The 15019-nt window shown below is 43.3% G+C and overlaps 1 protein-coding gene across 4 annotated transcripts in view; it reads right to left on the bottom strand.

Annotated features, from left to right (window-relative positions):
- Positions 1-14347, bottom strand: part of RIF1 (replication timing regulatory factor 1) — a 30924-nt gene extending 16577 nt beyond the window's left edge. For all 4 annotated transcript variants that reach the window (XM_069861650.1, XM_069861651.1, XM_069861652.1 and 1 more), the window contains exons 1-15: positions 14232-14347; positions 12327-12405; positions 11558-11654; positions 9557-9687; positions 9021-9115; positions 6985-7174; positions 5372-5464; positions 5145-5283; positions 4263-4414; positions 3598-3721; positions 2599-2772; positions 2277-2387; positions 1964-2026; positions 985-1085; positions 541-627 (exon numbers count right to left, since the gene is read on the bottom strand). In XM_069861650.1, the coding sequence (XP_069717751.1) occupies positions 541-627; positions 985-1085; positions 1964-2026; positions 2277-2387; positions 2599-2772; positions 3598-3721; positions 4263-4414; positions 5145-5283; positions 5372-5464; positions 6985-7174; positions 9021-9115; positions 9557-9687; positions 11558-11654; positions 12327-12405; positions 14232-14335 (1740 nt within the window). In that variant the 5' untranslated portion in view covers positions 14336-14347. The remainder of the gene's footprint in view (positions 1-540; positions 628-984; positions 1086-1963; positions 2027-2276; positions 2388-2598; positions 2773-3597; positions 3722-4262; positions 4415-5144; positions 5284-5371; positions 5465-6984; positions 7175-9020; positions 9116-9556; positions 9688-11557; positions 11655-12326; positions 12406-14231) is intronic.
- Between the last annotated feature and the right edge of the window lie 672 nt (positions 14348-15019).

The raw sequence follows: 15019 nt of genomic DNA, 5'->3' as shown, positions 1-15019 counted from the left end.
CAGACACTGATCAAAGGAAACTGCCACCTCACACGTGTATCTAACTATACTGAACTCTGAGCAAGAAATCTGCAGTTATTAGAAGCTGTCAAAAACTGTCAATACTCACACCTCAAAATAAAAATGAGAGGCACAGCTGGAAACCTAAGATCCCAGAGCTTTAGCAGAATGACAATTACACTGCATGTGAAGCAAAACTCTTCTGTTTAAAAAGCTGCATGTTTTATAGCATTTAATGCCTTGAAATTATGTGTAGCATCATAAGGCAGTGACATAACACCATCAGCGCACATTGTGATACTGGAACAAGATGGAGCAGCCCGAGACTTGCTCGTTTCAAAGAGACACCTTTGGACAACCTCTGTTAAAGTCTACCACTAGTATTTCAAGTTTGCTGATGTTAAAGCATTTAATGTATTTAATACTTGAAAATAAAAGTTTCGACCATCCTAGTAAAGTTCTGACTCTTGCACCCAAGACAGAAAAGACCTTTACTTCAGCATAAATAAAGACAAAGCTCTGCAATGAAGTCAGACTTACATTCAAAAGATCCATATCTGCAATCTGATAAGCTGGTGATCCCAATACTTTTGGAGGGAATTCCTTAACAGTAATATCAATGAGGGACTAAGCAGGGAAAAAGAAGAAAACACATGTAAACACCTCTTTCCTGATGGCTCAAATATTTTAAGTAATACCACGAATAACAGTAGAATTGTAGCCCCTGCTTCTGAGTAAAAACAAAAAGATCCATTGTGAAAGTAAGTCCCCTGAAGCAGGAGGTTCTGGTAGAACCACGTACTCAAGTCTGTGAGCACTGCTGACAAACCTGAAAACCACTTTTAAAGAAGCCCAACACCACGCCATCTCCCTTTAAGATAGACTGTTCTGATACGTTAGATTCAAAAGGCTGTTACCAAATCAGAATTGAGATCACCAAAATGAAATGACATTTAAAAAGCAGAACAAACCCACCCAACTTACCAGTATTTTCTGCACAGGAAGGGAATTAGATCTAACAATGTTTTTTAAGGCCTGGAGCAATGTAGTCAGTATTTCCGACCCCTGTTTTTCTTTCTTATTTCCTAGAATAAGGCATATTTACAGTTAGACCAGAAGAAAGTCATGGTGACTCTGACCATCATTTAAAACTTAACTACAATGCCCTGTAAGACCTGATAATTTCTGTCTACATTTATTAATATATAGCAAATACTTAATAGATTCAGATACTAAATCTGCCCTGAAGGACATCAACACTGAAACTGAAAAGTTTAAATAAAAATCCAATCATATTGTGTTAACAAACTTAACTTTGCCATGCTAAAAAAACCGTGTGAAATGTTGCATTCAGCAACGCAATTCATGTCTCGTATGCTTTTCAGTCAGGTCCTCCAGTAGAAAAGACTTTGTTATTAAGAATATGTTGGAATTTCAAAGCTTTTACAGTCATGAACACTTTAAAATGGAAAACTTATTTCTATAGATCTGTAAAGACAGCATAGTTAGTACAAAATCAAATTAGAGAAAAAAAGGTCACCATGGTGACATAACAAAGACTTTACCCTAATTTGAGTAATACAGCAATGGCTCAGTTTCTTAATACCAAGGACTTGGGGTGGGGTTATATTTTTGTGAAATGAGAAGATCTCCTCAGCAAGAAAAGAAGTTGAAGTGATTTTGTCCTGCTGCTACACATAACACACCAGCAGTCACATGCCACCGTGCCTTCCCTAAGGAGGCTCGCTGGATCAGACCAGACTATGATTCCCTGTTTGTCACAAAAAGGTCAGACCAGTCTATAATCTTCTGTTCATCACACAAAGATGCAGGCATCAAAAAAACATCAGCTAGTGCTTCAAAAACTGCTGTTGAGTTTTACCAGGAATGAAGCCAAGGTCTAGTCTTAAAGAAAGACTCTAGCTGGTCAGCAATGAAAAATTAAAAACCCCACACGTTTTACCTGATTCAACTACTGTTTTCACATATCCATTTATGTCCTTCCATATGACACTCAGCATACAATCTGCAATGGAGCATAACACTTTTATTCAGTTTGTAATAGAAGCATTAGAGAAAACTGAAGGTCAAATACAAACTGTGTTAAACAACAGCCTTTGATGTAAGCCAAAACTGCCACAGGGTTTCAAACCAAGCCAGACCAGTTCTACTTAATGTCCACACTGGAACACTACAGAAAGTGATTCTTCTTTAATACTGTTTCCCTCCCCAACTTTATTTTCAGAAAAGAACAAGTTTCACCACTAGATTCTTACCAGGAACTTCTTTTCCAATTGCAATAAAGCCATCCTGTACAGCATTTATAAGCGTGCTGGCGTGCTTACAAAAAAAGGAAGGGCTACTGATCAGCGGGTACTGGAGTGGCTCTAGGAGAACAAACAAACTCAATCTGTAAATCCATTGTTTTGCAGACTGCTGGCAAGATAAACCTTAATACTTACACGTAGTTACAGCATTAAACATGGAAACAACTTTTAATATTAAAGATGACAACTTGAGTTTTAATGGGTTAAAGCATTTCATTCCAAGAGGCATCTTTCAGATTACGCAAAAGTACTTCAAAAATATAACTCATACCTAAACTAAGTACAAGTTTGTTTTGCTTCGCGAAATTTACAACTTCTGGTCCCATCAAGAAGTGAAGCAGCATTTCAATTCCCAAAAGCTGAATGGAAGGGATCGCCACCACTCCGGCTGTACTACAATTCAAGTTCATCCTTGGTGTGACTGGACTTGGAAATGGGTAAGGACCTAAGTGAGGGGAGAAAAATTAATTGCCTCATATTCTACCTGCGATCAAGTGAAATGAAAGCTGTAGCAGACCTAATCCCAAAGTTAACATATTAGGAACAAACCATAGAATAGTGCTGGCTAAAAGGAACCTCTGAAGAGCTGGACAGATATCCAGCACACAATTCTCTTCAGCAGGGTTTAACAGCACAGCCATAACCAGGTGTTTTGAAAGTCTAAGCGTTCTGCAAAGATTGTAAAGTCTGAGACCAAACTTTATTTTGGCCCCAAGCTTCCATGGAAGGTGTGGTTATAGAGCAAGTCACACACGAGGCTATGTACCAATTATAGAGTAATTAGGCTTTCCATATAGAGAAGAAAGAGAGGCAGTTCCTTATCTCAGGCATTTGGATATTAAGCTCAAGTGGCTGTGAATGCACAGGTATTTAACATAACAGAATTATGCTATGATCACTGGGGTACTGGTCAGGCAGTAAGTAACAATGCCATAGAAATGCAAACAGCATATATAAACAGCACACGTACAAATACACGAAAACATAAGTTTCAAACCAGGCCTCCCTTGTAAAAGAGAACACAACTCAGGACATTAAAACCAGTCCTCAGCACAATTCGAGTAGCGCAATTTTGTAAACTTTAAATACTGACCACCTCAGCCTTATTTTATGCAAAGTAAATCACTACCTCTGCGCCCTCCAATGAACACGGAGAAAACCTACTCTTTTCAATAATACACTGCAAAGGAAAACGCACAAAACACATTATATAGAATGCATTACTTGCTGCTCCTAGAATGTAGTTTTAAACAGGTGTGTTCTTTAATACCTGCTTTCTGTGCAGGGGTCGCCACAGCTAAGCTTTGGTTGGTTGGTACACGCGAGGAAGTCCCTCCTTGCAACGCAGCAGAAGAATCTAGACTTAAAGTACTTTGGATTAATGGCACACACACCTGCAAAAACACCAAACCTCAGTGAAAACAGGTATGACACGTACAAACCACAAAGAAACATGTGTTTCAAATGCTGCACAGATCGAACTACTGTTCGCAGCATCAGCATGTCAGGATTTCTGGGTACTTGGAATAATATTTTTAATTCTGTGACCCTTTCAGTGTGTTTTCTGATGGCAGCTGTTCCAAAGTATCTGTTGCACACAGAAAGGACAAAGCAGTGCTTATAGAACATGCTTATTTTTACTCTTGCTGTGCACATACTGGAGATTCTCACCAAGGCGCTCGCATGACAGGCAGATGCACCCTCAAAGCTTCTGGAACTTTAACTGCACACACAGTCCCAAGCGCTCCTGCTGCACAACACACACGCACAGTGCACAAATAGACAAGCCAGATTCAGCTCCTTAAGAGTTTTATTTGAATAATTAACTAGAGAAGGACAAAGCAGGTACAGAGTAAGTTATGGTAACAAAAAGGGGACTTCACACACTCAACACAGGCTAAGTGATTATGCTACAACTATTTTCAGACGTGTTACCTGTTCAAAGTTTGCAGGCAGCTGAGGTCCCAGCCTCATGAGTAAATACCACCAGACCTCCAGTTTTGTCAGTGCCAAAGCCTCTGTTCTCACATGGATTGAGCTCAGCGGCTGCATGAGCAATTTCAGCCTTTTAGCACTGCACAAAATATCTTGAAGAGAAAAAAAAAATATTTTTAAGCAACACAAATTATTAAATCACAGAACAACAAAAAAGGAGAAATTTTTAAACCATTAGGATTTTTCCTAATTTATTTTAGCTTTATCTTCTATATAAAATCAAACCTTTTGTTAATTAATTTGTGGGAAAAAATGATCAGAACCAACGACAAAAACCAAGTTTAAATGGCAATTTAAGTTCAGCTAAAGGAAGAAATGTTTAGATTTCTCTTCAGGACACACAATAAGGAGAAGCATAATCAAGATGAAAAATTCATACCGTGTGTTTTGACACAGGTTAGACTTAAAAGCCTTGTTCAGTTGCACCCTTAAAGCAACTTTTTTTAACATTTCCAGAAGCCTGATGTATCGCTCTTCTCCAATTAATCCACAGATCCCAAAAGATCTACAGAATGTTTTATTCTACATTTTGTTGCTGTTTACATTAGCTAAAAGCCTTACAAAACACGGGTTTGATAATTGTAATCTATTAATTTCTCCTAGCAGAAAAACTAAGATGGAAGTATTGATCAAATTGACACTTTTCCTTAAAAACCTTGATTTTTACTTGTGTTTATATACAGCACTACACACACACCAGACACCACGTGTCTATCCAGCCCTGTGTACCATGGTATTGACCACTATGCGACAGAGCATTCGCTTCCAGTTATGTAAAGGGACAGCAGTCAAAGCAATTCAGGTTAACTTTTTTTAATCTACCTGGATTTAGAGCAAAATTATCTATTAGACTCTTCCATGCAATGAAGGCTATTTTCTTTACCACTGGCGAGCCACTACGAAATCCAAGTTCCTCCAGCTGCAGCAATGAGTTGATAAAACTTCCACTACGATGCAGAGTCTGAAGATAAAGTTCAGGGTTAAGATATCTGTGTCATCAAGAATTCCTTCCCTAAAGATTTGTGATTGCAAAACTCACTTCTGCTTACCTTTCCAAGTAATTTGACAAACAGCGGCCACAATTTTAACACATACGTCTCATTTTTTGTGGAAAACAATTTCTGAAGTTCTGAAATTAATTTCTGCAGAGAGAAAGAAACAATTTCTACAAGGAATATATTTGAAATATTCTATAAATTACATACTCGCATCAATGCCTGGAGATACAATGAACCTGGAACCACGTTATTTCAAGAAGAATCTATTCTGTACCACACAGTATTTGCTGGCAAATCAGACCAATGTTGCTACCATCCAATTACCTTCTTAGTTGAAGTTTATGGTTGGTTTCAATTATTCTGGTAATGGCAAGCAACAAATCAAAATCCATTTCCTTAAATACTTGCAGGCCCTCTAATTCTCAAGTCAAAGCACTCTGTAACCCTAAAATACATCTGGTTTGTTTGGGTCCTTTTGTAAACATACTTAACTTAAGCAGTGAGGCAAAACAAATAAGCCTCCAGTTCTGGAAGTGAAGTGGAACATAAAAAGCTTCACCAGAAAGACCAAGGGGGCTGTTGCTCAATAGTGGAGGGAATGTTTTAATGGACATGGCAAACGCTGAGGCACTTCATGCCTTTCTTCCCTCCCATCTTTACTCTCAGGCCTGAAACACCTCCCCTACGAAAAAAGGCTGAGAGAGTTGGAGTTGTTCAGCCTGGAGAAGAAAAGGCTCCAGTGAGACCTTATAGCAACCTTCCAGTACTTAAAGGAGGATTATAAGAAAGGTGGGGGGAAAACTTCTTAACAAGGCCTGTAGCAACAGGAAAAGGGGTAACGGTTTTAAACTGACAGAGAAGTTCAGACTAGACAGTACGAAGAAATTTTTTATGCTATGAGTGGTGAAACACTGGCACAGGTTGCCCAGAGAGGTGGTAGATGCCCCATCCCTAGAAAACATTCAAGGCCAGCTTGGATGGGACTCTGAGCAACCTGGTCTGTTTGAAGATGCCCCTGCTCACTGCAGGTGGGTTGGACCTTCGTGGTCCCTTCTGATTCAAACCATTCTATGATCCTATGAAAGAAAGGACTGGAGGCAACAGACAAGCTTTAACAAGGTGAATCCTACTTTTTACCACAAGGGTGGTTAAGCACTGAACAAGCTGCCCAGACAGGCTGAAGAATTTCCACTCTTTAACATATTCAAACCTCAACTGGACAAGGCCCTGAGCAATTTGGCCTTAACTTTCAAAGTTAAGCTAGCCCTGAGTAGGGAGCTAAGCTGGATGATGTATTACTACTAGACCAAGTTCTACTGATTCCAGCTCAGTATCAAACTCTCTTTAAGAGACAACAAAAGTTTAATGATGTTTATCAGTTAAAGGTACCAAGAGAGGTACTTACAGGTCATTTAAGAGAAGCAAGTTATTTTCTCAAACAATCATTCCTGTTAGAAACCTAACTATTTTCTTTTTGCAGTGGTCCTATACTGTTACATTAATTTTTCTGTTGAAAACGCTGCCATCAAGAAGTTCCTGTCAATGCACAGTAGCTTTTTGCTGCCACCCTCTAAACTAAATAAAATGAACTCCCTCCATCCAAGCAACCACCCCGATTACTATTCCCATCGTCTCTAGAACAAAGGCAGAGCATTTCCACTTACTGTGGTCATGAGGTGTTCAGTGACAGCCGCTACCTCCTGCTGCTTCTGGAGGAGCAGAGGCATGCCCATCTCCAGCGCCGTGGCACCTCGCAGCTGCACCTTATGGGCCGAGTGCACAACCAGGGGAATGATCAGCTTTGCCCACCTCACAGCCTCTTCCCCCATCTGGGCTGGAGTTTGCTCCATTAAGCTAGATCCAAAAAAACAAATAACTGCTCAGACACTCAGAGATAATATTAGTATTGTCAATAAACGTTTGGGTTCGATGTATGATTTACACAACACCATTGGTGTTTAGAACCACGATTCTAAACAATCTCTTTCTGTCTTTCTAAGCAATTGTATTCTGACAGCTCACTTAAATCTGCACTGAAGTGTTGGTGGCCAAGAAGGTCCATGGCATCTTGGCTTGTATCAGAAGTGCTGTTGGCCAACAGGAGCACGCCCCCTGTACTCAGCACTGGTGGAGCTGCACACTTCAAATCCTGGGTTCAGTTTGGGCCCCTCACTACAAGGACATCAAGCATGTCCAGAGAAGAGAATGGAGCTGGGGAAGGGCCTGGAGCCCAGGGGTTCTGGGAGTGGCTGAGGGACCTGTAGCCTGTTCAGTCTGGAGAAAAGGAGGCTGAGGGGAGACCTCATCACTCTCTGCAGCTCCATGAAAGGAGGCTGAGGTGAGGTGGGGGCTAGTCTCCTCTGCCAAGAAAGAAGTGATAAGACAAGAGGAAATGGTCTCAAGTTGTGCCAGAGGAGGTTTAGATTGGAAATTACAGAAGATGTCTTTACTGACAGAGTGGAGAAGCCCTGGCAGAGGCTGCCCAGGGCAGTGGCGGAGTCCCCATCCCTGTAAGGGTTCAAAAAACACGTTGATATGGCACCTGAGGACATGGTTTAGTAGGCACAATGGAGTGGGGCTGACAGCTTAGAGGTCTTTTCCAACCGTAATGATTCAACAAAAACTAGAGCAGACTGACATTTACAGTTTTCCTTTCCATTCTATCTCATTCTTTTGCCCAAACAAACTGAACTGAGTGCCTGAAAGAATCACCATCACTGCCTTATCAGTGATAGTTCAAAGCTTGGATATAAAACCAGCCTTTGGGTGTTCTCAGCAGCCCAGACCCGCTCCAACAGGCCAGTTAGCAGAAAACAACGCACACCTGCTTCTGAAAAACAGTTCAAACTGTGGAGCAGCACAGGCCTGCACAGACTCAATGTGCATCAGCCTCATCAAGTGTTCTTATCTTATCCCTCTTTTACAGAGCTGTAAGAGCACAGTATGTCAAACAATTCCATGTTCACACCATCCTACACAGAACCAAATGCGACTTCCCAAAATGGAAGTACCAGAATGTATTCCAAGTGGCCTGCAGGAACCAGCTTGTCTACAAATCATGGAATTTCGCTAGTCTCCTCTTCAGCACAAGCATGTCAAACTTCCATCACTACAGCTTATAAAAGCTTTACTGAGCTAAGGAAAACAAAATCTCATTATTCTAGTGCTGCTGATCAAAACAACGCAGTCTTGCTGCTGGTCCTAAAAAGTCACCTTTGGAACCAAACAGCACCCTCAGCAGTGTTATGAGAAACATGGCAGTAAAATTTGTAAAGCATCAAGGAGACATTTTTTAAACACAAACCCATATGATGGCTGAGAGCTTCTCAACCACACAGAGAATGAGAATGCAGAACATGACCTGTGAAACACACACAAAGCTTTGGAAATAGCTCCTAATAAGCCATTAAAAACAAAAGTAATGAAAGTTTAACTGAATACTGACTGTTTTGTGTCAGAATTGCCATATTATCACTAACAGAATATTTTGCACATGAAGCAGTACAGAAGAACCACTGGGTTAGAGAAACAGATGACAATTCACACACCTTCACTGTGTTCCATGGACTGTAATCCAAAACATTGAGAAAGCAGTCTTGAATATACTGAACGATTATAAAAGCATTCAAAAAACCTTTCCTTTCAATATTTTTTCCAGAAAATCTAAGCATCTCTTTTAGAAATATTGCAGTGCACATACCGTATAATAACATTTAGTGCTTCGTATTCAACCACCATGGACTGCACATCTCCTTTAGTAAGTACTGTTTCCAGGGCAGAAATAATATTGGACACCTGAGGAAATCAGAGAACACCAATCAGAGTGAGCCCCTGAATATAAATATTTCTATAAGAAGCTGGAATGAAGCGCTCTTTCTCAGGATTGTGCCCTGTGTTTGGATTACACTTGGTTTTAAGGTCAGAGCTCTGACCAAACTGGAGTAAACTCAACTTTTCTCCCCTACCCTGCTGGTATCTAACAAAATTGCTCACATTGTGCTTCTCCCTCAAGAGAAGTGATGCTTTGTTGGCCCTTCTCCCTCTGCAGCTGCCTTTACAATTCCTTTCCCTCCTTACAGTTTTTCCAAGAACTTAGGCCCTAGACTTGTCTGTCATATTTGATGGAATTCTTGCCTTCAGGTTCAAACGCTACTGAGCGGAGAGTGACCAAGAGACTGCCCAAGTCTCACCTCCCTGGGGAACTGGGTCACAAAAAAATAAAGTGAGGAAGCTTACCTCCTTTTTAACAATTTCTGAAGGAAACGCCTGCTTAGAGATCACCCAAAGTGCCCGAGTGCGAGTGTTTTTGTCCGAAGCTTTTACAGCGACAGAGGTCACCAGTGAAAGCAAATCTTGGATTTCCGTTGCTGGAAGGAGAACACACAGCACTCAAACTCTGTTCATGTAGTTCTAGGCAGCTTCTTAGCAGGTTTCAGGTCATTTTGCTCAGTTAACATTACTAAAGATCCATTCAACTACAAGTCCCAGTGGTCACGATTACCTCTTAAACATTACTTTTTGGAAATGTTTTTCAAAATTAAGTAGCAAAAAAGCTCAAAATGTATTAACATACGGATACCATTTAAGTGGAATATCAATATTACTTTATAAGAAACAACAAACCACAAAACTAGAAGACAATTAGAGTTAATGATCAAATATTTAATTACTCAAAATCTGCTGGATTTCAAGTGAATTCAGCAGCACTTTGGTCAAATTCACTGCTAAATAAACATATATAAATTCACTTTGTGGGGTAACTGAAGTAGCAGTGAGCTCATCACACAAAAAAGATCAAGGTTAACATAGGACTCGCCTGCAACTAGGAAGAGAGATGGAGAAATCATGTATTCCTTCAAAATTAAAACTAATGAAGCCTGATTTCTTCTGGGCTCTGTGGGTAAATGATGTTGCTGTCAGAGGATATGCTCACATACACCCCTCTCCTCAATCAAGGGTACATATGCTTTGTGTCTTCTCTCCCAAACTCTCCACTGCTTTCAGGACTTCATCATTTCCAAAACCTGACATTCTCTAACAAAACTGACTGTAATTTATCAACCATTTAAAAAAATGTTCGGGGGGGAAGGAAGGGGACCGCATTATTATAGCTGCCTCATTCTCATGGGAAATCAAGCTAAAGTTCAAGTAACAAGAAAGCATGACACACCAGAAAAATGAGTAGAACTGAAAGAAAGAATCAATTTCAATAAACAGAATGGCAGTCACATGAAAAATGCTCTCTGCACATCCTCAGACATTGAATTTCTTCAGTCTTGCCTGAGGTTAAGCTTCTCTTTAACAAAGGTCATTCCAGGAGTATTAAACACTTCTCACAAGACGAAAAAAGAAGAATCATTGAAAATACGACACTTGTCATTGCCATCTGAGCAGTCACAATAAGACTCCAGCACCACCAAGGCACCACACAGCAGCTAAATCACAACATGCTTCCTCCTGTTCCCACTCAGCTAAACTCCTTCCACCACCCTGAGTCTGAGGCGCACACGGCTGACACCGCACAGCTTCCGATCATGGGATCGCAGCTGGGAATCCCTGACCCCTGGAACCTCCAAGAGGTACCCCCGAGGCCCAGCCAGCCTGGACAGCAGCTCGCTCCCATTAACAAAACCCAGTGGGTTTCATGCAGCCTCGTGTTCTCAGAAGCAAACCTGTTGCTACAGGCACTTAGTGCTTCCTAGGAAGGTAGGTCATAAGATTTTGGATTACTTTAAATTAATTTAATTTGAAATATTTACAAGCACAATACTTGGGATTGGATTAAATGACCTTTAAAGGTCCCTTCCAACCCAAATTCTGCGATTTTATGATTCAATGCAACAAGGAGGAATCATCAGGTAAAGGCTGGAAAACACTGAGAAGCTTGACTATGCATATTCACATTCTACAAACAAAAAACCCCAAACCGTTCCTCATTCTTTTCCCACCTGGACTTCTATTCTGATTAGTAATTCCACAAAACTAATTACAGTACCTAACTGATACCAAAACAGTGAGTGATATTAGAAGTTAATAAAACAGGATTAGCATAACAGCATTAAGAAACCATCAATTTCTTTTGTAAAAGGTGTGAACTGATCACACTGCTCATACAAAAGCCAAAACCACTGCATGACTTGGGAACTGTAAACTTTGTCAAAATTCAAGTATATGTTAAAGAAAAAGAAATAACTCCAATATAAACATACACTCGGTACCCACAGTCAGTTTGCTTACCAGATAATTCAGATGCAATCTTTGAATTGAAAACGCAGAATCCCAGCGCCTGCAAAGCTGCATTACATAGCTCTGAGTTGTGACTAGAAATGTGTGCCTGAAAAAAAACAGAAGTAGCTGTGAAGCACTGCCTTAATGCCAACGCTTCTGCTCAATGAAGAGAAAGGTGTCAAACCAAACAATTAATTAGAAATGCACCCATGCAGGAATCCTGTCCTGATTACACAAACTCCAACTCACACACACTCCAAAGCAATAAAACAATTTGAGGCTCTTAAGACAGTTTTTGCTCTCTGCAATCCAGACACCATTACTGAAGTTCTAAACATGCAAAGTTCTTGACTTCTCTCATTGCGTACTATCACTTCACTCTCCAACTGTTTTCAAACATCTAAAAATGACAAGGGAAAGACTGCCAAGAACAGCCTTTACATTAATGTTCAAAAAACACTGACTTTTAGTACATATTCCAATCCCAGAAGCATTTCTAAAGGCAGACAGAACACACTGCATCTTTTCTGGCTGGAAGATCAACTTTGATCCCATAACACTGCCCGAGTTACACATCCAAGACCCTGTATTTTATATGTTCGGTAGCAATTTCCAATAACACAAAAACTGTCTTTTTCCAAAAAACTCTTACTGCTATGTCACTAGCCTGAATTCTCAGTAAATAAAACTCATATCCAAGCTTTACAATAAACACTGACCATAACCATCTAAATATATCTTGGTTTGAAGTGCAGAAAGCTGAAAAGAAAAAAAATACCTTAAACACTTTGCAAAGCTGAGGAAAGTGTCTTCCAACATCTGCAGTGAATTCTTTGCCATCCTCACCTGTCAAGCGACTTTAGGGAGCAGGAGGAAAAAGAAGCAATATTCACAGGTTATAACTGACTTTGAAATTCCAATTTAAAGAATTTCTTTCCTTAGAAAGCTAAAGAACAACATTGAGGTAGTTAAGAAAAAGATGTCACACTGACATATCAGTAAAATATTGTGTTATAAAGGACACGCATTGCAGTATAATGGAAAAAGCAAAGTGAGCGATGACCCATTTGGCGTTCATTGAACAGAAAACATTATAGCCTCTCATTTCCTGACAGCTTTCATAATTACATTATGGGTTAATATGCAAACTCTAAACGACTGCTGAAAATTAGACAGACTTCCCAGAGAAACATAGAACTTAAAAAACACGTTCCTCAAAATGTGCTAGACTGCAGGCCCCAACACACCAGAAAAACCTTGGTTTGACAACCAGCAGTGATGCCTTTGCATGTATCTGAAGAACATTCGTACAGAAAAGCTGCTGTTATCCTAGAAAATGTTAACTGATCCATTCCACATAGCAAAAAGAACCATAATAAGTGCAATCACCCAAAAGAAAACCTTTGAAATCTGTTGTTGCTTTATCTTTACGTTAGGATGGGGTTTTTTCATTTATTACTGAAACCTGTAAACTGATCGGTGCTGCTGATATCAAACGGTTACAGCTTTAGAAGTTCTTACAGACCCAAGAGACAGGAATTGGAGGGGGGCACTGATGGACAGAGATAATTTCTTCCCACGTGCTAACAAATTCTAAAGATCCAGGTAAAAGCAGAATTTAACAGCTAAGAAGCATCTTCCACAAGGAAACGCAGTTAAGTTGGGAGCACTCCAAAACCCGAAAACCACATCGAAACCTAACCCTACAGCTGAAACGTGAATCCTGGATCGGTAGGAAAAGAGTTAGTGTTTCCCAGCATTCCTTCCCACTGTTTCCGCAGGAAATAGAAGGGAGAGGCGCTGGGATGGGCAGAGACACCGAAGAGACGCCCCCCCGCCTGCCCCTACGCCTCCTGCGGTCCCTGGCCAGCAGCCCCCCAGCCCCCAAGAGAGCCCCTGCACATTTCCGAGCCCCCCCAGCGCTCACATAGCCCCCCAGAGCCCTCTGTAGTCCCCCACCAGAGTCACGCAGCCCCCTGAACCTTGCAGCCCCTAAGCAACTCCCCATGCCCTACAGACACAAGAAAGCTCCCTCAGCGCGAGCCCCTCCAGCCCCACAACAGACCCCGCAGCAGAACCCCACTGCGAGCCCCCACAGCCCCTAAGGGAGCCCTGAAACCCCCAACAGAGCCCTCTGCAGCCCTGCGCCCCCGCAGCCCCTCAGTGTCTCTGCAGCCCCCCAAGAGAGCCCCTCAGTCCCCACGCAGCCCCCCCCAAAGCGAGCCACGAGGAGCTCCCACAGAAAGCCTCTCAGAAACACCCCCAGAGCCCTTAAGGAAGCCCCTCAGAGCCACCCCCCGAGCCCTTAAGCGAGCCCCTCACAGACACCCCCAGAGCCCTTAAGGAAGCCCCTCAGAGTCACCCCCAGAGCCCTTAAACGAGTCCTCAGAGCCACCCCCAGAGCCCTTAAGCGAGCCCACAGAGCCCCTAAGCGAGCCCCTCAGAGTCACCCCCAGAGCTCTTAAGCGAGCCCCTCAGAGCCACCCCCAGAGCCCTTAAGGAAGCCCCTCAGAGCCACCCCCAGAGCCCTTAAGCGAGCCCCTCAGAGCCACCCCCAGAGCCCTTAAGCGAGCCCCTCAGAGCCACCCCCAGAGCCCTTAAGCGAGCCCCTAAGAGCCACCTCCAGAGCCCCACGCACCCGGCAGCCCCTCAGAGCCCCCGCAGCCCCTCAGAGCCCCCTCACCTGACGACGGTGAGGTAGGCGTCGGTGAGCTCTCCCGGCGGGGCGGCGGGGTCCTGCAGGGTCTCCAGGAGGGGCTGGAGGCTGGAGCCGGCGGCAGCGCTCATGGTGCCGCTCGCCCCGCGCTGCCAAGATGGCGGCGCCCGGGGGGTCGGCACCGCGCCGGCCTCAGCCAATGGGAGCGCGGGGTGGGCGGGGCGAGGCCCGGCCTCAGCCAATGGAACAGCGGGGAAGGAGGTGCGCGCCGCCCCGCCCCAGCCAATGAAAGCGCGGGGACCAGGGCCGCGCCGGCCTCAGCCAATGGGAGCGCGGTACCGGTGGCCGCGACGAGGATCGCTTCCCGCGCCTTGAGGCCACGCCCCCCACCGCTGATTGGCGGGGCGGGAGCGCGGGAAAAGCGGGGCGAGGCGGGCGCGCGGGAAAGGCGCCGCTCGCTTTAGGCGGCGATAGGAGCTCCTCCCAGTAACCCACCCCGGTGACCCTGCCAGGAGCCCTCCCCGGCGTCCTGCCCAGCAGCCTGACCAGAAGACCCTCCCAGGAACCTCTCTCCTCAAGACCCTTCTCCAGCACCTCCTCCTGTGAGCCCTTCCCAGGATCATTCCCAGTAGCCTTCCCAGTAACCCTCCCAGGGTCCCATCCCAGTAGCCTTCCCAGTAACCCTCCTAGGGTCCTATCCCCATAGCCTTCCCAGTAACCCTCCTAGGGTCCTATCCCCATAGCCTTCCCAGTAACCCTCCCCAGGATCCTTACCAGGAGCACTTTCCAGTAACCCTCTTAGGATTCCATCCCAG

Source organism: Phaenicophaeus curvirostris, chromosome 7 (assembly GCF_032191515.1).
Source record: "Phaenicophaeus curvirostris isolate KB17595 chromosome 7, BPBGC_Pcur_1.0, whole genome shotgun sequence".
NCBI lineage: Eukaryota > Metazoa > Chordata > Aves > Cuculiformes > Cuculidae > Phaenicophaeus > Phaenicophaeus curvirostris.
The sequence above is the reverse complement of the archived record's forward strand: the minus strand, read 5'-3'. Positions and strand labels throughout refer to the sequence as shown.